This window comes from Cricetulus griseus (assembly GCF_003668045.3).
Source record: "Cricetulus griseus strain 17A/GY chromosome 1 unlocalized genomic scaffold, alternate assembly CriGri-PICRH-1.0 chr1_0, whole genome shotgun sequence".
NCBI classification, from domain to species: Eukaryota; Metazoa; Chordata; class Mammalia; order Rodentia; family Cricetidae; genus Cricetulus; species Cricetulus griseus.
In genome coordinates, this window is record NW_023276806.1 from 246,453,608 (window position 1) to 246,481,009 (window position 27,402).

Here is a 27,402-nt window from a genome sequence, read left to right on the forward strand (position 1 = left end):
AAGATGAAGTAAACACATACCAACTATTAGTCACAACCAAGAAGTCTGAACAAATGGTGATGACAGTTTTTATTGCTACAGCCTCTTCTGAGTTCCACTGGCCCATGGAATACCAGGCATTGAATATTAATCTCCCCGACTATGACTTTCTCACTGACAGTTTCCAATGCAGTAGAGAGATTTTTTCTGGTACAGACCAAACACTAACAGAACAGAAAGTCAATAGTCAACAAAATAACCTAACACAAAAGTTAAGGAGTTTCAAAAAAAAGTTTCAGAAAATTAATCATAAAGGCTCAATTCTTGTAGCAGGGCTTAACTGACTAACAGTTTGTAAAGAAATAGAATGGGTGATGACATTTAAAAGGAAGGTGTACTGAGAACTGACTTAAGACCTGGAATTTGAAAAATAATATAGCTTGGAGGAAAAAGAATCAGCAAACACACAGAAAAGAGAACTGTCCATATTTCAAGTAGTATACAATGTTTGTGTCAAAAGCTGCAGCAAGTCCAGGACATGCAACTCTTGAGAATTGGCCAGTGGAGTAGTAAAAGGTAAGCTATTGAGAATATTAAGCCAAGGAAAAACAATAAATGTACAAAGCTAGGAACACCAGTATAAAACACCATGAAATCCCCAATTTTTCTCAATAATCCCAAATCCCTGATTTCTCCAAACTATAAATGTCATGTGGGACACTTATCATACAGATGTAATTGATATTATGACCCTAAAACCCATCAGCGACATTTTCATCACCTAAGATACTCTAAGTCATATGATCTACCCAGATACAGTCTGAGAGCTGTCACTCTAGGGAGAATACAATTTGAAGAATAGTAAGCATTCAACCTGTGATTGTTGTCTGAAGTGGATACAATGCATGGGAACAAATACAGCTTCCTCTGAGGGAATTGCAGTCCTCAGATGACCATCCTCGGCAATAATCAATTTCAAACTCAGGATGGGCCAAGAATCAGAACCTTCTGAGTCTCCAAGGAAGAATGGATGAATGCAGCCCTATCATATCCTTAATCAACCTGTTCCACCCTGAGTATAGGAACTCTGAAGTTCCTGCCCTTACCGCCTACAGAACTGAAGCTTATCAGTGCTGTTTTCAGTGATTAAGATTTTAACTATTGTCACACATATATATTGAAAGGACTTGGAGGTGAGTTGGTGCTGCTGCATCAAATGCCAAATATGTGGAAGAAGCATAAACTTGATGTTGGAAAAGTTTGAAGAAATTTAAAGAACAAAGTTTGTCCTAATTTGAACAGATGGGCACCCACATGCAGAATTTTGTAGACTAAAGACTCAGTTATTGAGCACTCTGACAGGATTATGGATCATTAAACTGAAGCATTATTTCCTTAGAGTATTATGAATCGTAAGTTCATATTGGCATTAGTAGTAATTGTAAAGATATTGTGCATATACATCTTAGGAACACATAATTAAGGCTCCAGGAAGAGATTCTAAATATTTTGTGGTTTTTGTAACTGATATATCCATGTTAGAATTATGCCTCTGATTATGCAAAACACACAGAATTAAAATGATATCACATATTTTGTCAAATACATTTGAAAAATGTGAAAACAATGGTATTCTGTTCATAATATTCTTATGTTAAAAGTCAGGATAGGTAGTTCCATGAGGCATGTTCATAGCACTGTCTATATAAAAACTTAGACAGACCTAATAATAGTAATTTAATAACTCATTTGAAAGCTCTAGAACAAAAGGAAGAAATCACACATGAAGAAGTAGATGCCCAAAAATAAACTCAGGGCTGAAATCAAGAAAATAGAAAAAATCAAAGTATAAAGAATAAATTAAATTAAAAGTTGGTTTTTTTGAGAAAATCAAATATTACCAATCTCCTATCCAAATTAACTAAGGCAGAGAGAGAATATCATAATGAAGAAAATTAGAGATGAAAAGGGGGACATAACAATAGACATAGAGGAAATCCAAAGAATCATAAGAACATACTTTAAAACACCAAATAGGAAAATATAAAAGAAATGAATAATTTTCTCTATACGTACAGCTTACCAAAGATAAATCAAGACAATATAAGTAATTTAAACAATATAAGTAATTTAAATTATAACTTGTAGTGAAATAGAAGCAGTCACTAAAAGTCTCCTAACCAAAAACAGTCCACGGGCAGATGGTTTTAGCCCAGAATTCTACCAGAGCTTCAAAGAAGAGTTAACAATACTGCTCAAATTATTCTACAAATTAGAAACAGAAGGGACATTGCTCAACTTGTTTTATGAAGTCACACTTACCCTAATACTCAAACAACATAAAGACCCAATAAAGAAAGAAAATTACAGAACAATTTCCCTTATAAACATACTTGCAAAAATACTTAATAAAATGCTTGCAAACTGAATCCAAGAACACATCTTAAAGATCATCCACCAATATCAAATAAAGTTTATCCCAGAGATGCAGAGATCTTTCAACATATGGATATTTATAAAAGTAATCCTCCATATAAACAAACCAAAAGACAAAAGTCACATTATCATCTCATTAGATATAGAAAAGGGCTTTGACGCCAGGCAGTGGTGGCACACGCCTTTAATCTCAACACTCGGGAGGCAGAGGCAGGCAGATCTCTGTGAGTTCAAGACCAGCTTGGTCTACAAGTGCTAGTTCCAGAACAGCCTCCAAAGCCACAGAGAAATCCTGTCTTGAAAAACCAAAAAAAAAAAAAAAGAAAAAAGAAAAAAGAAAAGAAAAAAAGGGCTTTGACACAACCCAACACCACTTCATCATAAAACTCCTGGGGAGATTAGGAATACAATGGGCATACCTCAACATACCAAAGGCAGTCCACAGCAAACCCAAGGCCAACAGCAACTTAAATGCAGATAAATTCAAAGCAATTCCACTAAAATTGGGAACAAGACAAGCTTCTCCACCCTCTTCATATCTAGTCAATGAAGTACCTGAAGTCTTTACTAGAGCAGTAAGACAACTGAAGGAGATCAAAGGGATACAAATTGGAAAGGAAGAAGTCACAGTATTTTTATTTGAAAATAATATGATTTTATAAATAAATGGCCCAACAAATTCCACCAGGAAACCTAGTCACAAGATAAACAATTTCGGGAATATAGCTGAATACAAAATTAACTCACAAAAATCTGTGACTCTCCTTTATACAAAGAATAAATTGACTAAGATCAAAATCAGAAAAACAATATCCTTAGGAATCCCCATATAACCCCGGATGTTGCCAAAGCTGTAGGTTATTCTCTACAAACTGATCACAAGGTTCCATTGCTGAGGGAAACCCCTAAACAACTCATTGAAGATAGAGAAGTTGAGCTGATGCCTACATAAGAGACTTCATCCCTGTGTTCTAGCATCTTTTATTATGCACTGCCAAAAGAGAAATATAAACACCAAGCCAGCTGCAAACCTTTAGATCTACAATGGTATCCTGCCTGCAATGGTGGCACAAAGCTTGTTGGAGTACACAATTAGTATTTGCTGGAAGTGTGTCAGGCAGCAAAGCTGAGTCACATGCAATGATTGTTGACCTGATCCCCTTTACTTTCTCTTTGAATCTCTGTGTACTACACTCTTGAGGGAATATTAGCATAAGGATTTACCCATGTCTTTTGGAGAAAATTGTTTCTGTATCCCCTCGAAGAAGTCCTGAACATATTACCCCTGCTTTCATGAAGTAAACTAAGTTGACCCTACTTGGGAGTCTTTCCTGTGCCTTGGAGATTGTTATCTGTCCCTATGCAAACTGAAGAACAAAAATAGAACTGTATGAATTCAGAAGAGGCTGACAAGGTTCAGCAGAATAGGAGACTTGCAGCAGATCAGAGCACTTCTAACTTCTAGCTTCTTAGAAACATAACCTTTAAGATGGAAGGTCATGCATAATAAGCCTCTAAAAGGAATTCAGCAATAAGAGCTAGAATGACTAGGATAACATAACAAACAGCATACACAAGTGGTGTAACATATAGAATATAAGAAGTGTAATGTATTAAGATTTGTCATTCCTAAAAAGATGGATTTATATCAAGTAGCTATGGTGTTACTTCATTTAGAAACAAAATTCTTTTATTTAAAATTCCTGTAAGATTATAAATATAAACATTATCAAGAATTAAATAACAGCTACAGTGGTTCCTAAGGCTTAGGCTAATTTGCTAGTATCATTTGACCATCAAATGTGAATAACATACTGCTTAAAGCATGGTGATTCCCCTGGAGTGACTCGGATATTACCTAAAACATCTTGAAACCGCACCCTGCTGCCAGCCTGAGAACAGACTGCTATATTATGCTTGCTTAAGCTGAAAGTCTCTGTAGAATTCTAGGAATAGGTATATGGGGTTGATAATACAATCTATTCTATCTGCACTCAACCTATAACCCCAGGCAGACTAGAGAAGTATGCCCAGATAAAATGATGTGGCCCCTATTTCTTTAGAAATCACGAACCTGTGTATATAAAGAAATTATCTGATTGCTAGTTAGTAAGATTTACAAAGTATTCCCATCTGTGTCTGACTCAACCTTCCCCTCACCTGATCCTTACATCCGCTATGGAACCAGTTCACTGCTGCAGCTGCCCCACCATGTGGCAATTATATTATTATTGCTTAGAAGCCTGCTTGTCTTCTAATGAGCAACAGAGAGTGGTTAGATTGGGAGGGAAGAGAGGTGGGGAGGAACTGGAGGAGTAGAGAGGAAGGAAGGGGAAACCATAGTAGGATATACTATATGAGGGAAAATATTTTCAACAAAAGGTTAAAACAGAGAAATAAGAAAAAATGATATAAATATCAAGGATGCTACAAAACAGGGGATACTAGAACCCTAACACAAAAACATGGGCCACAATGTTACTTTCTGGTGAATAATAATCATATTTCTTAAAGAAAACATTAACTTAATTGTTATCAGAGAAAAAAACAGCTGCTATATGTAACATGAATAATAAAAGACCTAGAGACTGAAATTGGGGGTCAAGCTTCAAGCTGAAGACCAGGGAAGTAAAGCAGCCAAACCAGTAGATCTTATCTCTACCAAACTGAAATGCCAATCCTGTCTCCACAAATCCTCAGAGGCAAAACAAAAAACAAAAAACAAAAACAAAAAACCTCTGAATTCCTGTCTCCTCCTCCTCCTCCTATTCCTTTCTCTGCCCAGCCATATCCTCCTGTTTCCACCACCCTAGTGCTGGGATTAAAGGCTATGTGATCCCAAATGCTATGAGCTCCATTACTTTTTTTTTTTTTTTTTTAACATTTGGGACTGATTTTATTAGGGCATCTCACAGTGGTTAGAGCCGCTCTGTCTTCAGAACGGTCACCCAGCGTCACCTGGGCAGGCTGGGTGTGCATCACCCAGCGACACCCAGCCTGCCCAGGGACACTGAGCAGCGGACTCTTATTGCTTAAGATACACATATTCACAATAACTGACGGACGTTGGTTGACGTGCCTCACACAGGAATGTGTTAGCGGCTGCAAAGCTGACTGTAGCACCAAGCCCTCTGCCTACCCCCTCCTCCCATTTGCCTGGAAACTCAACTTAGCCAAGTCTCGCTGGTCCCTAACTCGCATTTCCTATGCTCTCTCTGAGCGTCAGTGTGGCCTGAAGCGGTAGGGGCCATACTGTGGCTCGGTCATCTTGATGGGTGCATCAGTGAAGCCAGTTCGCACTCAGGCCAGCACCAGAGGAAATTAACTTGGGAGGGTCCCACCTCATCATCAGTTAACTAGAGATCCGGGAGATTCAGTTTCGAGTTGTCTGGGATTTTAACAAGAAGAAAGTGGGAAAGGTGTGTGAGGGTTACAGCTCGGCCCCTCTGGCCACACACCAACTCTCCAGACCTCGGCAGAGGAGGCACAAGCTTGTGGCATCAAGGTGTCTGCCAGACACTCCTGGTGTTCCTGGGCAGGTCGATGTCTGAGCCACAACCAGTCCAAGCTTGTCACTCAAGATTCAATCAAGCTTCTGTCTGAACACAGCAGAGGGAGAGAGACCGGTTCAGAATGTTTCCACGTCCAGGGAACAGAATGCAGGCCTGAGTGTCGTGGGGCAAAGTACAAATTGCAGTGATGAGCTGAGAAAGGGACCTCTCCCTGGAGGGCAGTGTCTGGCAAACATAGGCGCTGCCGGCGACACCCGGTACAGTCAGACATTTGTTGGGTAAACAGTAAATTCGTAAAATAAATTACCTTGGGAGGGCCATATGTGTTCCAAACATGGGGTTAACGTGAGCAGAATGGTCATTCAAAGTATCTTCACAGGAACACAGGGCTTGGGGACACACACACTCACACACTCACACACACACACACACACACACACACACACACACACACACACCACCCAACATTACTGTGTAGACTTCACTTTTGTTCCACAAGGATTTTGGTTTGTGGCATCCAAACTCAGACACACATTACCTCCCAGCCTCAGATTTGTTTGTGTGTTTACATTTGGACTTTCTTTTCTTCCTCCTTCCTTTTCTCACTAGACCAGCAGTGCAGAGTCTACATATCAAGAGCAGGAGGAGAACCAATCTCTTAGTACGAACATGGCTGGGTGGGGAATGTTCACTTCGGCTGCTTCTATGCTCCTTTTTCCTACCAAAGCATGGCTGAGCCTCTAGAACCAGAGGACAGGAACACAGGCTGTCCAGGAGGCTCGGGGCAGAGGCAGCCATGAGAACCACAGATAACCAAGGTGTTCTTCCAAGTGGTCAGTTTAAAACAAACAACAGACTTGGATAACTCAAGAGAAAATATCGTGAGAGGGCCAGGCTATAAGGCTGCCTTGCCCAGGACACACAGCTTCCTCGGTCCACCTGTTTACAGAAGACAGGTAGAGACTGCAAACTGTGTTCAGGATGGCCAGGGACCGCTGGTCCCCTCTGGGCATAGACAAAGGGCAGGGGGGAGGGTGCCACACCTCTACCAGACGTCAGACTTAGGCCTCCACTCACAGAAGGCCCACTCTCCTCCTGGCCCAACAGTAGCCAGACTCTTGGAAACTCAGGGAGAGCTCCAGAATCCCTTTGTCCAAAAGAGGATTCTTGCCTGCCCACTGACACCTTTCCAGCTAGCCTTCGTTATTTGTTTTTCAAGGAAAACACAAAGAACACAGTGTAAGCGCCTACACCTGAACCAGGCCAAAGCCGGCCAAAGCCTGCCAGGAAGGGCCCCCTCTCCAATGAACAGAGGTGAGTGAACTCTCCCCCTCGGGCTTGCCAGACCAACCAGCTTCCTCACCAACCTGTCTACCTGCTCTTACCCTCCCACAGGATTAGACCAATACCAGCTCTGCAGGCACTGGCAGCCACCAGTGACAGCCACAGGTGACAGCCACAGGCCCCTGAGGGTTTCCTTCTTCACTCAGGGCCAAGATAAACTGTCTCTCCCAGACTGAGACACAGCGAAGTTCTCTTATGAATCCACTTTGACACCAAGAGCCATCCTGGAACCCAGTCCCAGCCCCAGTCCTGGGGGCTTTCCAGACTCAGCCAAGCAGGTAGGCGAGACACAGGTCTGAAAAGGGAGGTGGGGGGTGCAGAATGAGTCCCAGAACCAGAGTCTCCATCTTCTACAACACTGCTTTTGTGGGGGAGGAGGCATCCACACCCCAGACTTGCACCTGGAGATGTGGGAAGAGTGGGACAGGAGGAAAACAAATAAAAGGACAAAATGGTTGTGCCACTTCTGAAGTCACTTAATGCTTCTCTTGTGGGTGTCCTCTACCCTGGTTGTCTGTCAAGCTCTCGGGTACAGGCAGGGCATGTTCTAGCTGGGGGAGCTGCTGCGCTGCGAGTTTGGCGAGTCCTGTTCATTAATGGTGTTCAGCAGCAGGCAGGCAGGTGGCCGTGGCAGGTGGGGGTGTCCCAGCTCTCGAGCCTGCTCCTCAGATGACAGGCAGAGCCCTTCCTCTATGTCAACAGGAGGCCGTACTTGACAAATGTCACAGAAGTCCAGGGGCCCATCCAGGACATCTATGAGTGTATTGAACTCTTTGAGACCATCATCGTGGTGGCCCCAGTTCCACACACACACACCTCAATGCCCGAGTCACCTGTGAAGCGGCAATGTCTGCCAGATGTCTTGTCTTTGCTGTCAGGGGGTACATTACCATGCTCCAGACTTGAATCTTTCAGTAGCTCTTCCTTACACTCTGAATCCCTCCCTGTTCAGGAAGGCCCCCGGTGCCAGCTCCCCATGGCTGGCCACCAAGCCACTCCATTCCAGGGGCTTTGGTGGCTGCCCTGTCAGCGGGCATTTCAGAGGGCAGAGGGTCGGTGACAGTTGGGGATCTTGTGCTGCTTCTACTGGATCCAGACAAAGGACTGCTCTATACTCCCTGGGAGCCCTGGAGCGGGACAGCACCTGGGGGCGCGCCACCTGCAGGGCCACCTTGAGGAGGCAGCAGCTGCTGCTGTTGTAGCTGGAAGGCACTGTACGGTGGGGGAGGAATTGGAGGTCTGTTCACCACTTCCTCATAAGGAGGTAGTAAATAGTTTGGCAAAAACCTTCAGTAGAAAGGCAGCGCTGTGTAGTTGTGGGCTTCCCGGTAGGCGATCAGGTTGATTTCATGTTGCCACTGCTGGGCTTGAAGCTGGTGCTTGGCTCGGCGGTGGTGGCAGACACAGCAGCAGCTCAAGATGATGATGACGGTCCACACTAGCCAGAGAATCAGAAAAGGCTGGCCAGCCCGCGGTTTCACAAGGAGCAGAGGCAGTAACCGGGACGCTGAGATGCCAAGAACCCCCTGGACATGGACTTACACCAGAGTTCATAGTAGTAGTTGCAGCACTGAGACTGTCCACAGCAGTGTCCTGTGTCACAGATGTAGCTTTGATTGTTGGCACCCACACAGGTTTCCTTACCCTGCGGGGGCTCAGCCCTGACTGACAGGGCGCTAGGCGGCGCCTGGAAGAGCAGGAAGCGCCATGCCACCCAGAAGGGAGCGGTCTCCTCTGCATCCCCCTCCTGCTCCTGCTCCTGCTCCTCCGCCATGGTGCCGCGATCCCTCCTCCTCCCTCTCTTCTCTCCTCTGCTTCCTTCTTCCCCTCTATTACTCTTAAGAGTGTAGGTCAGGGTGACCTTGAACTCAGAGAGCTCCATCTGCCTGTCTCCTGAGTCCTGGGATTAAGTGTGTGCCACCACTGCCTAACTTCTACAGCTAACTAGTGTGGCTGGCTTTGCATAGCTATGTTTTAAAAACACAAAAATGATTCTAAAAGTATTTAGGTATCTTTTCATAAGTAAAAGAAAAAATATTACCTTGGTGGCAGCATGAAAATGAGCAACTTCTAGAGTATAGTGTATATGATCAGACTCCTATTCATAATTACTTAAGCATTAATGTCCATGTGAAAGCTACTAGAGTAAAATAAATTCTAAAATGCAAAAAAGAGATTAACACTAAGAAAAGGCTTCAATTAGGTGCATGTTCAGGATTTACAGACATCATTAAAATCAAGGAATGAAAATGTACAGCTACACAACTTTGAAGATAATGAATTAGTAGACTAGAGACACCATTAATCTATTCAGTATAATGACCTATACAGTATGTTTGCATAAACACCCCCATATACATGTGTGTGTTGTGTGTACATACATATTTAATTTTCTATGCTCCATTCTTTAAGGAAGAATAACATAAATATAGTACATTTACTAAGTAGGGACTGAATCCAAAATGTCAAGGGGTTAAAAGAAAATTTTGAGAAGGTATGTGAACAAATAGTTCTAGTTTAGTTACATGGTAGCATAAAAATTCAAGTGAAAGAATATTCTTGTAAAGTCCATTCCTTTCATAAGTACTGTTCAAATTTTGGGAAATGGGTGCAGAAGAACAGCAAATAATTTTGGAAACATCAAAAAATCCCTAAAACCAGGAGAGTTTGTAGAACTTTGGATGAAATGTGACCACTATCCAGCAACAATCCATGGTCAAAATAGTTAAAACTGCACTGGCACAACATAAACCCTCTCCATAACAGTCATTTTAGGAGATTCATAGTCATTTTCCTCACATGTAGTTCAGAACATTCCTCCCCTGACAGTATACTGTCTCCTTTCTTTAGGGACCAGCATTTAACATTGTTATCCTAAGTAGCTTCTCATAAACCTAGAGCTGAAGTGTAAGAATCAGTTCACACAATCTGGCGGAATCAAGAGAGGACCTCCCCTGAGACCACCAGTCCATCCTAGGGATCAAAAGTGGATACAGAAGATTACCTCTTCAGCAGAGCCTGGAAGGGAGAGCCTTTCAATGGACATGGGATTCTTTGTCTTCCCTGATGGTAAACACAAGAGACAGCTACAGCAGCTGGCAGACCAACTACTGAAGTCTGAGGAGTCTGCTGTAGTCATGGAGACTGACCACTGTGATGTCAGAGTTCTGAGGCTCATGGCATGCCTCAGACATCCTCATAAATTATTTTAAGATTGTTTTCTTCTGCTTCATCTGCATTGTGATGTCCAGGTTTTGAGGCTGTAAAAACCACTAGTTTCTGGCAGTGCCATATTGCTCTTTATGTTGAATGTATTCTTACATTGTTGTCTACCCATCTTTTCCTCCAATCAGTACAGGTGGAGCCTGTATTTCAGGGGACCCCTTCCTCCAATCGCTGCAGTTGGGGGCTGTGGCTCTGTTGATCACTCCTCGAGGTGCAGGCAGGGAAGAGGCTCCAGTGATTGCTTCTCCAGGTGTTTCTCCAAGACTCAGGTGGTGGCTTCTCCAGGTTCAGACCCGGCCCTTGGCTCCGGTGATTGCTCCTCTAGGAGTGGGCAGATCTAAGGCTCCAGTGGTCACTGATGCAGAAGGGTATCTCGTACAGAGAATGGCTCTGGATGCTGGCTGGGACACAGGTGCTCTTTCCCAGAGGAACTTCTTAAGATAGTTTCTAGAAGCCACTTCTGTCGATTCTTCTTGACAGTGGGCCACTTGCATCTCCACAGCTGGGTTTCTATCTGTCCTGGAAGGCCACAGGCCCAGATTTTCTTAACTTAAAATTTCACATCTATCTTTTGCCTCTGGGCTTTTATCTTTCTATATACCTTTCCTTACTCTTTATTCTTTGTCTTTTTGTGTTGCTGGGTTGCTGTCTCCTAGTGTCCTCTCTCCTCTTCTCCCTCTTCTCTTATCTCCTATTTATCCTGTCTGCCTGATAGCTCTACCTATTTTTCTGTGACAGTTCAGCTCTTTATTAGAACAATCTGTGGTGATATATTATTTATGATTGTTAAAGCTTGCCCAAGGATCCAGAAAGCAAGGCCAGCCTCAGGCTATAGAGATAAGGCAGTGGTGTTACACACCTTTAATCCCACCACTTGAGAAGCAGAGGTAGATAGGTCTCTGTTGGTATATCCAGTCCCAAAGAGAAACGGCTTACACAAAGATGATCTCAGCACCTGGGATCACACACCCTTGATCCCAGGACTCATGATAGGCATTTAAGATAGGATCAGGGTCTCAGGGCTGGCATTCATTCTCCAGCCACATTGAGGACAGGAAGGGTTGAGTCTCTAGCCATGTTGCAGAGAGCATAACACTGAGTGAATCTGAGGAGCAGTGCAGTAGGGAACAGTTTGAGAATCGCCCCTTTGGTCTGAGCTGAGATAGATGTAAGAGCTAGTGGCTGGCAGCTTTGCTTTTCTGATCTTCATCTTGAAGATTGAACCCCAGAATCAGTCTCTGGGTCTTTTACTTATCACACAAAATCAGGTCTTTTCAACAGGCCCAGTAAAACAGCTTTCCAGAGTTAAACAAATGCAACATAAAAGAACGTATCATGTCTTTGCATCATTTAACAAATATCCCACAGCATAAACTATTATATCACATCTTAAACTAATATTCCACAACACTTGATGGGCTCACAATACCCCCATCTATGAGATATTTCCCTTTGATCCCCAGGGTTAGTTTCCAGAGGGATGAACTCACAATAAGCTTTCACACCCTTCCATAGCTGTTTCATCAGCCAAAGGTCAGCATGATGAACTTCCCATGTGGCTTCTGGATAAGGAGAAAACAGGCATTTATCTATCATTTAATTTGGGGGTAAAAACAATTATAGGCCTGTCTTCCTTGGCTGTGGGCAGGTGCTCAGTGAGACATGCCATATATCTGGGTAACATCTGTTTTGTGAAGAAAATATTAGTGAGATTGGTTGTCTAAATAACATCTCATGTAGACTTATATCTAATTTCAGTGGGTTGTTACCAATTCTCTTAGTAGTTAAATTTTCCTGCTGAGGCTGAAGACCAGACAGGAGTCAAAATTAATTTTTTTCTGTGCTGTCAAGACCAGTTGATCAACTAGTCCTTAGGGGTCACCTGGGTTTGAGACAAACCTCAGACTCTTCTAGCCCTTCTTTTACCAGTTGTCCATCAATGTGAGGATACGTCAAAGGCTTTGCTTTGTGTACTGTGGCTTCCTTTGAAGCCTTGAGGAAAATATTCCCACACTGATGTTCCTTTATATAGACTGGACAATGTTTGAAATTTATTGACTGGATGTCCACCGTCTCCATGAACAAGACAACAAATAATCAATGGCCTTAGACCGCAGGGACCTCATTGACCTTATAGAGAAAGGGGGAAAATATTTTCTCTTTTTGTTGCTCTAACCACATTAGAATATCCCCCAAGAATGATTATGAAACACCTAGATCAGTTTTATACCAGTTTGGTCCTTTCAACTATTATATGCCATTTCAATAACCAGACATAACTCAATAAACTTTCATTTGCCATACATTTTAGCTAGTCTTTGAAATAGTTTATGTCTTACTTTGCCAACTTTAATACAATATATGATCTCTAAATGTCATCCTTTATGTACCTTAAATGATGTAATAAAGCCTTCATAATTTGCCAAAGCTTTCTAGTCTTTTTTATTCTGGAATCATCTGGTCATTACCACCTTTATATATCTAATTCTTTCTTTACTAAGGCCATTTCCATACATATTTTTTAAAAGATTTATTTATTAAGTATAGTGTTCTGCCTGCATGTATTCCTACAGGCCAGAAGATGGCACCAGATCTCATTACAGATAGTTGTGAGCCACCATGTGGTTCCTGGGAATTGAACTCAGGACCTCTTGATGGGCAGGCAGTGTTCTTAACCTCAGAGCCATCTCTCCAGCCCCATATATAAATTGTTTAACATGTGCCTTTAGGTGCTGGTTCTTTTTCTTATTACCGAGAGACATAGGAACATTAGCAAATGTATTTATGATCTGTTGTGAGGATTTTCTCCCAGGGGGATGGCAGAAAAGCAATGTCTATCCCATCCCCATAAGTCCCAATGACAATGAAAAGTACAAATTCACCAATGTCCACCGTGGGGGAACCAATGTCTTTATTGAACTTAATTACTGAATATTTTTAAGGCGATACTTATCAGGAAGTGTGGCCTTGTTGAATTAGCTGTGGTCTTGTTGGAGGAAGAGTGCCATAGTCACTTCCTGCTGACTGTAGGTAGAGCTCTCCAACACCATGTCTGCCTGCATGCCACCATGTTTCCCAACAGGACACCATGGACCAAACCCTCTGAAACTGTAAGCCAACACCAAGGAAATATTTTCCATCATAAGAGTTGGTGTAGTCATGTTGTCTCTAAGACAGATACCCAAAGCAGCCACAGAGGAATGTCTTCACCAGGATGTCTAATAGGTCTCCCATTGCTGCATGTGTGGAGCTCACATTCTCCCTACTCTCCCACTGCCCAAATACTCCAGAATTGCATGAAAATCCTCAGTGGACATAGCAGATAAGCCTGAGAGCACTCAAGGTGTGGTCCCACTTTTAATATGACTTTCTCATAGGTGTATATGCAGAACCCACCTGCTCCCAAGCCTTTCCCAGGCTATGTACTATAGCTCATCCCCAAACCCACAAGTCACATGTCATTAGGGCTGAATGGCTTACAGTTGTTGCCTGGGAAAGAGGCTGTATACCCAGAAGGTGGGGGAACTAACTGCCTTCTCCTTTTGTGATGGTATAGAAGCAGTCAGACAACCTGGTGGTTGTCATTCTTTGTAAGCAGGCAGAGCTGATCATAGGAAGGCACCAATTGTCTGTCTTAAGACAGTGCTGAGCAATAATTAAATTTTAAAAAAAAGCTGAAGAAAAACTGTATATAAGATAATATAATAAATTAAAATTTCCTACGTACAATCTGTTAAACTGAAGCTTAGCAAAAACACAAGACAGTCTTCATATAATACATGGCGTCACTACCATGTTTTTAGTGGGCATATGTAGGCAATTGAAAGAATCAACATACACATAACAAAACATCACTGAATTGATGTTACAGCATCCAGTGCAACACAACTGAGAAATCCCTCTTAAAACTCTGATGCTCCAGCTCACCATAGACAGATCTTTACACAGAGGAGGTCTCTATCCTCTCCATGGATGAGCACCCAAGTAGCTGTTTTTACCACAGACCTGTGACAAGATACATAAAAGGTGAACAAACATTTAATCCTAGCATCCTAATTTCTAACAGGCCTGGTTAACACACTACTTATGTTTGGGGTATTTTAGAGGCAGCTCTCCCTTGGCTATATTTTCCTTTGTGTGACTTACTTTCTCTGAAGCACTGGTAAATCCTTTATATCACCAATTCTACTCTTCGGCATCACAGTTTAGTAGTGGAGTGCTATGCAGTACATGGGATGCCATTTACAACCTCCACAAATAATTCCAACTGTATCTTACACCTAACTGCAAGTGCAGAACTTCTAGACAATAGGCCCTTATGTGTAGAGAAAGAAGCAGAGCTCCTTCCCTAAAACCTGGAATATACTTGGGAGAGCTGGTAAATGTCTGGGGCCAGAATCTGTGTGAAGGGTTTGCTTCAGATCCGGAGAACCCAAGTCTTTGTCCATGTGGACTTTCTTTATAACGCTCTTGAGATGTCCTGTCTTCCTTTTGTGCAACATTGTCTGGTTAGCCTCTTTTGAATTTGTATACTTTCTTTTAAAACTGTACCTATTGGTTATATTAACAAGAGACTTGCTGTTCACTTTGGTGCAAATCTCCAGCCAATTTGTGCTTGCTATGAAAGCAAAGGCTGGGAATCACTGTGCTGTGTCCCTTCAGTTCACCCAGTCCTGCCACTCAGGCCTCAGGAGCCAATCAGACCCTCCAGCAGACCCGACAGTAAGATGGGAGGGCTCTTCCGGGTGCCAGGCTCAAGCTCTGCTGCTCTGCTGCTCTGCTGAGAGCCCTAAGTTTACCTGTGTGCTGTGCTGTGCTGTGTGCTGTGTTGTGGGGAGAGTGCTGGCGACTGAAGCAGTCATGGTGAGTGAGGGGCCTCTGTCCCCAGATCGGGAGGAGCGCGCGGGGAGGGGGTGGGGGAGCGGCTGATCCGCAGGAGTCAACATGACAGGTCCTCCCTCTGGGGGGTGTGAACCAGCGGCCAAACAGAATTCGGCTTGTACTTGGCTGGCTGGTCCTGTGTGCCCTGTGTGGTCTCTCTGTGGTCCTGCGTGGTCCTTGCAACTCCCTGGGCTGGGCGGCAGCCTCTGAATACCTTCACTCGGCGGGCTGCATCTGTGCAGGGCATTGGAGCTTAGAAATATCCTCCTTGTTGACGTCTCTGTGAAACGCTGGCGCCTGTAGTGCTTGCATTGTACTGATGGAAAGCAGATTTGCCGAAGTCGGAGAGCCTGGTCTCTCTAATATCTTCCAGAAATTCTGCACATTTAACATTTAGGTGTAGGATCCGTCTGGAGTTAATTTTGTGGAGCTTGTCAACGGCATCTCCTGTGTAGAGCAGCGCTTCACTGCCAAACTGTGATGTAGAAGAGTAGAATTGATGGTAACAGAATTGGTGGTATAAGGATTTCTTAATTCTTACGAGACATTAAGTCACACAAAGTAGAATTTGGGTAATTCCTCAAAGAGAAGTAGTATGCCAACCATATCTGTTAGTGATTAGTATGATAAAATGTAAATGTTTGTTCCCCAGGATTAACCCACCATTAAGCTACATTCCCATAACAAAGGAAACAGCCCTGATTTACAAGCAGCCACCCTTCCCCCTCCCAATCAAAGAACAGGCTCTGACATGCTGCTTAAGGGGCCATTACAGAGTCACACTAAGTCCTGGTGTGCCATAAAGGTGAGTTAATTCTAGAGCAGCTGCATCTCCAGGGTTTTTGAAAGGAGGTTTTGAGTCAAGGTGTCCTGTGTTGATAGATGTGGATTTGAACCCTGTCTGTAACACCACAGGGCATTGCCCTTGCTATGCCCCTGACTAAACACCCTTAATTCTTGGATTACAAGTCTGCAGCCCCACAGAGTTCTAAAATGACCAGTTGGAGTCACCTGGTGGACTGTCCACTGCAGTAACGGGAAAAGGGTTTGTGTGTGGAGCAGCAGAGGAGGGACAAGTGTACTGTGTGCACTGCAGGGGGAAAGAGACTAGGCAATGCTAGATCTCAGGCAGTGAGCTGCAGGGGTCTCCATACAATGAGTGACTTTCTGTGAATTTTTCTGGCATGTATTAAATCTTTCCATGTGAATAAAATCTTTCCAGTTAGTTAACTCTCCTATGCAGGTATGTGTAGTTCTAGTTTACACGATTAAGTCAGCTGAGAGGTTTGAGGCCATTGGTTGTAAATCTGTGTCAGCTTACAGTGCTCATCAGCTAACCTTTTACATGGACAAAGTCATACAATGTCTTATTAATATCATTCTGTCTACCAGGGAAGTGCCTACTCTGTTGTTTCAAAGTCAGCATAGCTAAGTGTCCTTCCAATTATTTTTATCATTTTAAAAAGTCAATTATTGATATCATTTTTGAAATTTAATTTTCTTTAAATGAATTACTGGTCTAATCTCTATTTGTTTCTATTTTCCAAAGTTTCTTCTCATTAACAATTCCATTCCATTTTTCTTAAGCATTATTTATTTATTTATTTATTTATTTATATCGGTTTAGAGCAGTGGTTCTCATCCTGGGGAGGTCGGGACTCCCTTTTTGACCCTGTCTTGGGAGTGTCCTAAGTCCACAGGAAAATACAGGTGTTTATATGACAGTTCATAACAGTAGCAAAATTAGAGTTATAAGATAGCATTGAAAACAGTTTTATAGTTGGGGGAGCACTATAACATGAGGAACTGTATTAAAGGGTCACAGCATTAGGAAGGTTGAGGACCACTAGTGTAAGTCAATGTCTCCTGTAGCTCAGGCTTGCTCCATATGATGTGATTTAGAATTGTTCTGAACATTCAATCCTGTTTCTGCTCCCCAGTGCTGGGGGAACAGTCCTGTAATTCCTTCCAGGCTGGGCCCTGACTGGTCTGTAAGAAGAAAAATAGACCAGTGAATGAGTGTTCTCCAATATCTCTAGATTTTTATCACATATTTACAAATGAAGTGCGACCTGTTTAAGAACTGAGTTCACTGGCCAGCTGTAAAGCAGGTGCAGGCACAGCACAGGTAGAGGTGGGGCAGAGGAGGGTGAAAGCTTTCCTGCTGAGACAGTAGTTGACATTAGCAATGAGTAGTCTGGGAATCAAATTTAGATGATCAATAAATGTCCTGACTGGCCATTTCTTCCATCCACACACCTGGCAATCAGGAATCTGGATAAAGAACTGAACTTTCATGAAGGCAAATTACTGTAGTTGCACTATTTCAATCAAAATTGAAGAACTGGATAAAGTGGTATGTCTCTGCCTAACATGACTGTGTTTTCCAGGTTGAAGATTTACAACCTGAGAGAAATGGCATGAAGAGCACATGGGGTCCTCTAATAGAAATCCCTGGAGAACATGACCATAAAGCCTCTTTAACTTTTAGACATAATTTTGTGGGGTTATAATCACATAATTTCCAATATCTCTTTCTTGCCTCCCAGCCTTCCCGTGGACCTTTCATTGTTTTCTGATCCATGGCCTCTGATTGCTTTAACAACAGTTATTGTTTGTATGTGACCTGTGTTTGTCTGCAGGACCTCTGAGCTATGAAACAAAGGGTTGGCTGCACTGGACATTAGGAGTGTAATGGAATGTGCACACAAAGGACCCTGTGCATTGGAAGAAGAGCAGTAAGTAATATAGGAGAATGGGAGGTTCTACTAAACTACAAACTTCCCAGACCAGGGCCCCATCTGACCATAGGGTGGAAGGGCAGTGCTGGGAAGGCCTGTGCTGTCTGATTCATCTGTTCTCTGCTCACCCAGTACGGTAGCCTGTGCTGTCCTGAGGCCCAGCTGGGTGGCCCTAGCTAATGAGGGATTCTGCAAGGCTTAGTGTCAGGAGCACCAGTGGGAGGAAGCTTACAGGTTCTTTCCAGGATTCTCCTCTGGTTCTGCTATAGGGAGATGTGAGGAAGACAGCAAACTATGCCATGGTGAGTGTGGGAGTCACTGTCCCCAGACTAGGAAGAGCAGGTTGAGTGAGCTATCAAGAGTCTGAGCTGCTGGGACTGGGCTGGACCATGAGCCAGAATGAGGTTCTTTTGGTCCCTGTGGTGACCTGGGCAGTGGCATTTGGCCTCTGAGTCTTGCTGAGTGTGGATTCTCTGGGGAGGGCGAAGCTCTGCAGCCCTGGCTTTGGGAGGGTACGATGCTTGTCCAGTGTGCACACACAGGCATTGCTTTTGGTGTGCAGTGGGAAGACTGAAGGCCTGGTTTCTAGAAGTTCTGAACACTGCATTCCACTTTCAGATTTGTTGTAAAAATGTTACAGTTTAGAAACTGCTAGAAAGGAGGTGATGGGGCTCATCCTTCAGCAGTACAACAGAATGCTTTTCAGTTTCTGCTTCTGCCAACTGCCAAGGTGGGATTCAGTGAAGTCCAGTTCCAGGGCACAAACTGAGTTTCTGAGCTCCAGTGGTATCTCGGTTTTGTACACTGTTGTGCAGGTGAGTAAGGCATATGCCACGTCTTGTGCCACAATATATGTGGCAGGAAGCAGGCATTAAATTATTCTTCTACATTGTTGTATGATTGGGCATCAATAAAGCTGGGTTTGCCTGAAACCACAGTGGGTTAGAAGGGTAGTAGAGCCCATGTAGGCTCTAGAGGAGATCACCTCCACTTGCAGAAAGGGCTCTAGAGCATGGACCTTCTCTGTTTGAAAGAAATATCCATAGCTCAGGAGTAAGAAACATAGCAGTTTAAGAGTCGCTTTGAGTTAATTTTGTATGTAAAGACTGTGTTTATTTAATTTCTATACACATAGGTCAAGATCTATTTTCCTGGCTGAATTTCCTTTGATTTTTTGATTAAAAGTTGATTTATATTTTCCTGCTTTATTCATGGCTTTTTTCTCCATCCACATTATTCTTTCAGAAATATCGTACACATTCTTGATTATTGTAGCTCTTGTGGTGAATATAGAAGTCAAATTGTGTCAATCTGCATACTATTATTTTTTCACAATCCCATTGAGCATTCATTGTGTTTCTGTTTGCAGGTAGCTTTGGAATCAAAGCTTTCCTGTTATAAAGTGTTTGGTATTGTCTTTGTATTGTATGCAATTTACCATGCAAATTGACCATATACAACCTGTTAATATTTATTCATCATGTCCCCAAGGATCATGTATTTACTTTACTTATTTGGGTTTTGTTGTTGTTAATCTGTGAAAAACTTCTAGTGTTAATACAGAATTTAATAAACCAATATTTATATTTCAATAATTTTATTAATAAGTATTTTTAGTCTAGTGAAAATAAAAATAGTTTTTTTCTTTAAAAATCATGTTTTAAAACAACACAGACAGAATTAAGTTCATTAAATCTTCTCAGGTGAACTAAAAATACAACACAGGAAATATTTGTGATCGTCAGAGTGAGATTGAAATATAAGCAGTCTGATTTTTTATTTGTTTGTTTTTGTTGAAACGGTGTTTATTATAGTAGCCTTACCCAGTCTTAATTCTCCTGCCTCAGTTTCCTTAATTATTATTTTAAAAAATATCATTCAGGTATTTTTGTGTAGTGGGTATAGGTATCTTTGGAAGCCTGCTCCACATGACTGCCTTCCAAGGTTCAGGTTAGAAGCCACAGAGCAGCAGAAAGAACTTAGGATAGTTCTAATCTGAGGGATTTCAGAAAAATCTCACACATGTGCTGTTCCAGTCATGTCTCCTTATTGTTCTGCCCTAATTCTAATTCTCTTGTCTTATAATTTTGAGGACTAATTCTCTGTCCCAATTCTAATTCCTCTTAGCTGCTGCTGCTTCTTCTTCTTCTTCTTCTTCTTCTTCTTCTTCTTCTTCTTCTTCTTCTTCTTCTTCTTCTTTTTGCTTTTTTCGAGACAGGGTTTCTCTGTGTAGCTTTCGAGCCTATCCTGGCACTTGCTCTGGAGACCAGGCTGGCCTCGAACTCACAGAGATCCGCCTGCCTCTGCCTCCCGAGTGCTGGGATTAAAGGCGTGTGCCACCAATGTCCAGCTCCTCTTAGCTTCTTGTCCATCTAGCTTAAATATACACTTGAAGCAATTACAAGAGTTACAACTCATTGGGTGAGTGATAAGGGCAGAGCTATTTATCATGGCAACACAAGGTTTCAAGGTTTCAGGGTCACAGTGCCCAGTGCGACAAACTTTGAGATGCTTTGCACACTTGGCAAGTAGAGAACTGGTATGCTTTTCTTAGGTGCATAGATCACCTTGGTTAGACACCTGCAATACCACCCTAATCCATCATAAATCTTTAAAGGACTTAGATCTAACAAGGCCAGACACCTGCAATTCTGACTTGTACTTAATTGTAAAGTCTTAAACTTATGATCTATTTACAGAAAGAAGCCTTTAGTCTAATTTGAACTTGCTCTGAGGTAAAAATGAACTAATTGTGTGCAGTTTGTCTTTGGGGAGAATTTGCTATTTTCTTGTGTTAGTTTGAGTAAAAAGAACAAAGCAGTCTTCTAAGTATTTTACACTCCTCAAGGGACAATAGGTCTAATTATTAAGCATATCCTAGTAAATTTCTATAAATCAAAATTATACAGGTTTTCCCGAGAAATCATCTTCCTGACCATCTATAGATACATATGTCCAGTAAATGGAATAAATACATGTGATAAACATACAAGCAGTGGGAAAATACCCATAGCAGTTCGTAGGGAAGAAATAAAGTGGCACACGAGAGAAATTACAGATACAGGGCCACTGGATGTCAGAGTCATTGGTCCCGGAAGCCTTGCCTGACAGAATTATTTCCATCAGAGAATTATCTCTCTGGTGGGTTGGCACCTGAATTATCAGTTGCCATAAGCTGTGTACTTCCACGACCCCTGAAAGTGGCCATGTGTGGAGTTCAGAAGTTCTCTCTCCTGTGTGTAGTGTCTGGGGATCAAACTCAGGCCGGGCTTGGCAGTAAGCCACTCTACCCTCTGACTTTCTTACCAGCTGCTCAGTAATTCTCTTATTTTACGAATAAAAATTTAGTTTTGAAACAGTGGCCCATGCTGGCCTTGAATTCCTGACCCTCCTGCCTACACTTTTGAAGTGCTGGATCTGAATGTCTTTGTCTTATAGCTTTTTTATACCATTATTTTAACATTTCTGGTTGGTTTGTGAGGGAAATTATCATTGTTATTTTATGGAATTTCTATTTTATAATACAAACATGTGGATGGTCCAGACTGACTGTTTAAGACAGTCTTGAAATAATTTCTACTTAGCTAGATTTTAAACAATGATGTAACATACTTCGGCTTCGGCTCTATAAGTTACAGGGAAGTTCTGGTTGATGTGTTTGCTGAAAACTCTAACTCTTCTTGTGTGTGTATGCAGTGTCCTTTGGGGGTAGAGCATCAGTTGACTGATGTTAAAGTGAGGATGACACTGAGCTGGCACATTTGAGACACTGTATGTAACAAGTGGTGTGACACTAATTCTCAATCATTCCCGTGCCTGGTAGTTCAGGTTTATACATCCTGTCTCTTTCAAGGGCTTCTGTGACACCTGATATTGCAAAGTCCCTTTGCACTCTTATCTGATCACATAGCCACACTTGAAATCAATTTATAGCTTGTCCTCTTCTATTGGTGAAGTCATTCAAAATTTTTACTTCCCTTTTGTTGAAAGTATCAAACTAGAATCTTCCCTGTGTGTAAAACTTTATTTCTGCCCTCAGATTACACTTCAGGTGCAACTCTTCCCGTACCAAAATGGGTGAATTTCCTGCTCACTGCCACCTCCTACAGTGATTCTGTGAGAGCCCCTGAGTGGTGTGTTTTCCTTTTTGCTACATAGTTACTTTCCATACAAGAAGCAGAGTGATCTAGTTAAAGGGTTGCTCAGCTCATGCTACTCTGGGGTTCAAGAGTTTTTCAGTGACTTGAAATTCTTGGGCCTGCTCTTACTATCCTGAATGGAATTTTGTTCTTGTTTTGTGATCCAAACCAGGCTGGCCAGCAGTTCTGAGTGCTGAAGTCATATGCCATGTACTGTGAATGGTTAAAAGTTAGTGTCAGATCTGAAGAGCTAGCTTGCTCCTCCTTGTAGAGTTAGAAAGGAAAGTGGCTCAGTCAATAAGAGCTATATAGCAGAGGCTACAGAGACTGAGAATGTTTGTCACATCCTTTGTGCCATTGACATATGGGGGAGGGGGTTGCTATGGGGCATTTAAAAACAAAAACACAACAAGAGTGGAGTAATGATAACCAAATTTGGCTCTTTGTCAGGACTGCATGCAGAACTTACTACAGCTTACTGGATAACATCTGAGTTACTCTGTTTAGGAGACGATGCCTAGAAAATGGAATTTGAAATAAAACTGGTTTATTGTCGGCATTAATAATGTAAACTGCAGCTGTAGATAGTTTCACAGAAGGAGGAACTCGAGGCATGGTGCCATGTGTAATCTTTACACTAGACTTATTATTTGCCAGTACATGTATTCTGTATTTTTTTAAAGTATAAGGACTTCCTATACTAATGGATGCTATTATAATTTGTATGCATCTTAAATTGCCAACTTTGTCCTGCGGCAAAGACATCTTGCTAATGTCTGGCACCAGAGAAGTTTCTAATTTGTGTTAGCAACTGCAAAGACCAGTGGATATACTGAATTTGGGTAATTGTAGCCACTGTAGCTTTATATGTAAGAATTTTAAGCACTAAAATCAATCTACTCATGAAGTTGACGTAGAGTGGTTCACTAGTAAATTTGAGTTAGTTATTGTGCAATCAAAAAAAAACAATCACACAAGTCAGTATATTTATACTGGGAACTTAATTGGGCTGATTGAAGTCATAGAGAAGGAATAAGATTCAGAAGGGCCATGAAAGGTAAGAAAGTTAGTAGGAATAATTAGTTAGTGGGAAAGGACTTAGTTAGGGACAATATTTATAGGGTACTAGAAGTGTCCTATCATTAGGGCAATGAAAGAGCAAAAGCACACTAGCTGTCTTGTTAATGTAAACCCATGTGCTCAATGTTCTACTGTTGGCGCACACCCAGATGCCACAGTGCTTTTGTGGAGGCCAGAGAACAACTTAGAGGGGATTTGTTCCTTCTAACATATGGGTCCTTTGGATCTAACTAGGCCCTTAGCCTTGGTTGCCATGGCCTTCCTGGCTGAGGCAGCTTCTTAGACCTTATTTTTTATTACTTTTATTTATTTCTCAGGGTAATTTTCATGTGGGTTAAGGCTCTGACTGAGATGGTCTGGTCTGTCTGTCCTCAAAGCACTAAGCATATGTAGACCTACCAGGCATCATAGGACGTAATGGAGTCTAGCATAACTTTCAGTCACTTCCACAGTATAAAACCATGTGAATTGCTTCTGCCTTTTATTATTTGTGCACACATGGACAGGTGTCTTGGTGATCATATGCATGTCCTCAATGTTATCAGAATCAAGCTTTTTTTATAATTATCACTTATGACATAATTTTGCTGCAGTTTTCTTCTCTAATCACATTGTTCTACAGGTCATTGTGTAGATACTTAAACATTTTTCAAGAGAATGAGTTCCATTTCTGTGTGTTAATTAAAATGGAAATGTTTGTTTCCGGTGTGCAGTAACACTAAGTGTACTACATTTGATTCTCATTTTGCTCATAAAATCTAAGGTCTCTTCTTGGATAATGTGCAGTTTTTCCACTTCAGTTCTTTTTTTGAAAGATTTATTTATTTATTATGCATACAGTGTACTGTCTATATGCATGTATGCCAGAAGAGGGCACCAGATCTCATTGCAGATGGCTGTGAGCCACCATGTAGTTGCTGGGAATTGAACTCAGGACCTTCAGAAGAGCAGTCAGTGCTCTTAACCTCTGAGCCATCTCTCCAGCCTGATAATGTCCATTTTAATATTTGGTCATTACATACTTAGGATCATTACCGGACATGCACATATATTAATAGCAGTTTTTAATTGTAACTTATAAAGCTCTTGAGCTACTACTTTCAGCTGTACATTTTGTAACTGGACTCTGGTGGAGACATATTACCCTGGCTCTTACTGACTATGCTCTTATACTGGCATCTAGGCATCTGGGTTTAGGATGATTATAGGTCTAGGTATTGATTTCCTGGTTTGTCTTAGTTGGTTGGATATTAAGTTCTTTGGTTTTTGTTTCCTCTCTGCATTCTATGAGAGTGTGATGGCTGTGTGCTGCCTGATTTATTGTCTTTCTGTGCTGATGTTGGGAATACCTGCTGGTGTTGGTGGCTGGGATGCAGCAACAAGTATGTGTTTGGGGGGGGGGTTGAGGATGGCCTGTGGGATCCTCAGGAGATGTGGGCAGGGGAAAGGGAGCCTTTGTCTGGTAATGTGTTGTAGAACTAGGTATGAGCCACAGGAGATTGGATCTAGGGGAGCAGAGTGCACCTCTGCCTTTTATGTTCCTCTTGCCACATCTTCTCTGATGAGCTCTGAGAATTAGGAGGGGACTAGGCTACATGTGTTGCTTTAAGTCTCAGCATTCCCCGGTCACTTATTCTCTTTTCCTTGGCCAATTATGTACCACTAAGTCACAGTCTAATTCAGTTCGAAGCATTTAAGTTGAGGGATGTGAGCTCCATTGATCGATGATATATTGGTGAGTTATTTTGAGTCAGTTTAATTCCATGTCCACATAGCAACATAATGGCAGTACATTCTTTTCTAAGGCCAACAACCTGCCTGTCTGTAGGTTTTTGGTCTGATAATGGTGCCAAGGATGCATTAGATTGTGTGGAGAGGAACTTAGATACAGTCAGGAGGTGGTTGCTTATTCCCATAATATTTGTGGTACTACTGGAACAGTGCGCAGGTCTTGCCGTGTCAGTCTTCACTGTAGCTTTAAGTGTTTGTAGTTGGGTATGACTGATGATGACCTGTCTCCCCCAGTAGCTTGCATAGCACCTTCCAGCACTATGAAAGCAAGGCAGCATGGATAAAACGTCTGCTTCTTTATCACTTTGATTTTTCCATGACCATGACTCAAACAAATAGTGTCTTCAGCAATAGGATCTTATCATCAAGTTCTTGATAACTAAGAGCAGTAGCAATACAATGTAATGGTTGAGGGGTGTTTGGTACTTAAATTGCAATAACTCCAAAAGAAGCAACTTATACATGGTACCAATTTATTTGTTATCCTCTGGTGTCCAGTAGGGGCATCATTGCTCTATTTCAGTTACTGCATTTCAGTTACTCTCTCTATTCCCCTTCCTATGTGTCATGTTTGTGTCTCTGTGTGAGTGTATGTTAGTGATATTAAGGTAAATTTCCATGTCTTTTTCAAAGGTCTTCTGTTTTATCTTTTTCCCTTCTCCTTCCTGTTCCCTACCTCCACTATCCACCCCAGCTTAATCCTCCTTGGTCCAGTCTTCCCTTATATCTATGTATTCTATCCCCCCGGTCTTCATAGCCATCCCCATGGCATTTTACTAATTTCATGAACTCTGTGGGCATTACAATTGAAGCACATATATGGAGATTTAACACCAATTTCCACAGTGACAGAGAATGATATGTGATGTTTATCTTCCTTGTTCTGGGTTGCCTGTCTCAAAATGACTGTTTCCAGATCCTTCAATTTAGTTATGAGTTCCGTAGTTTCATTTTTCTCAGTGTCTCTGAGTAATATTACCCAGTATGACTCTAACAATTTTCATTCATCAGTTGATGCAAATCTAGATAGTTTCCATTTCCTGTCTATTGTAGATATAATCACAATGAACATAGGTTAGCGGATGTCTCTAGAATTGAATATGGACATATATATATATATATATATATATATATATATATATATATATATGGAATGATACTACTGGTTCATATGGTACTTCTAGAGTTAGCTCCATGCTGAGTCTTAAAATGATTGCACCAATTTGTGTTTCCTCAAATACTGAAATGGAGTTCCGTGTTCTGTACATCAGTGTCATCACTTGTCATTTTCTTTTTATCCTAGGCTTTTTCACTGGGATGAGATGAAATCAGAGAGAAGATGTAATCTGCATAGCTAAGTATGTTTAACATTTTAAGTGTTTGTCAGCCATTTGTATTTCACTTTTGAGAATTCTCCATTTAGTTCTATGTACCATGATTAATGTTAAAAATTCTATTTAAAATATAAATACATTACAACTCCCTTCCCCTTCCTCTCTCCAATCACTTCATGCTTCCCAATTATTCTGCCTCAAATTAGTTGTCTTTTTTCTGTCATTATAATTCTGTCAATATAAATATATATTATTGCATATATATACATCTATACACATAAATATTTAATTATAAGTTTCTAAATCTATTTGGAGTTTCTTGTATTTATATCATTTCAGAACAGACCAGTTTGTTTTACATAACTAACTAGGAGGCTCATCTCTTAGAAAGAATGATTCTCCCTCTCTCCAAAGTCATTAGTTTTCTGTAGTACTTTGTCTAGGGCTAGAGTCTCATCAGATCCCTCTGCCCCCACCCCCACATACAAACCTTCTATATCATTATGCCTATTGGCCATGTTTTCTCCTTCACCCAAGCTCTTTCAGGTCTCAGGCTCTGTCTTCCTTGCCAGCTGTAGCTCTAGGTTCCCAGCTCCTGTATGGTTCCTGCCCTGAAGGACCAGGTCTGCTTTTCCAGGGCACTGAGGTTGCGGTCGATGGATGGCCTGCTCTCCGTATCCCACTGGCCCCAGTATCAGAGCAGCTCTGCAGTGTACCTGCAAATTCCCCCTTCTACTTCTTCCTTCAGGGATGAGGTCTCAACAGGGTTCTCAGGTCCTATGAGTCAGGCTAAAATGATGTCTGGAAGGGCATTTCTGGAGTTGGGGATGAGCATATTGTGTGGATGTGTCTGTGACAGACTTGCCTGGATGTTTGTCTGGAGATTATTATACTTGTGCTTGTGAGGATGTGAGTGAAGGAATTTCTTCTGGGTTTGCCT

General features: G+C 41.9%; 1 protein-coding gene and 1 pseudogene across 1 annotated transcript in view; one reads left to right on the forward strand and one right to left on the reverse strand.

Moving 5' to 3' along the window:
• Nucleotides 1-7,818: 7,818 nt before the first annotated feature.
• Nucleotides 7,819-14,695, reverse strand: LOC100753114 (annotated as a pseudogene).
• A 421-nt stretch (nt 14,696-15,116) lies between these two features.
• Nucleotides 15,117-27,402, forward strand: part of LOC118237605 (zinc finger protein 431-like) — a 254,081-nt gene continuing 241,795 nt past the window's right edge. Inside the window, 1 exon segment of the mRNA XM_035451455.1 lies at nt 15,117-15,359. Coding sequence (XP_035307346.1) covers nt 15,117-15,359 — 243 coding nt within the window.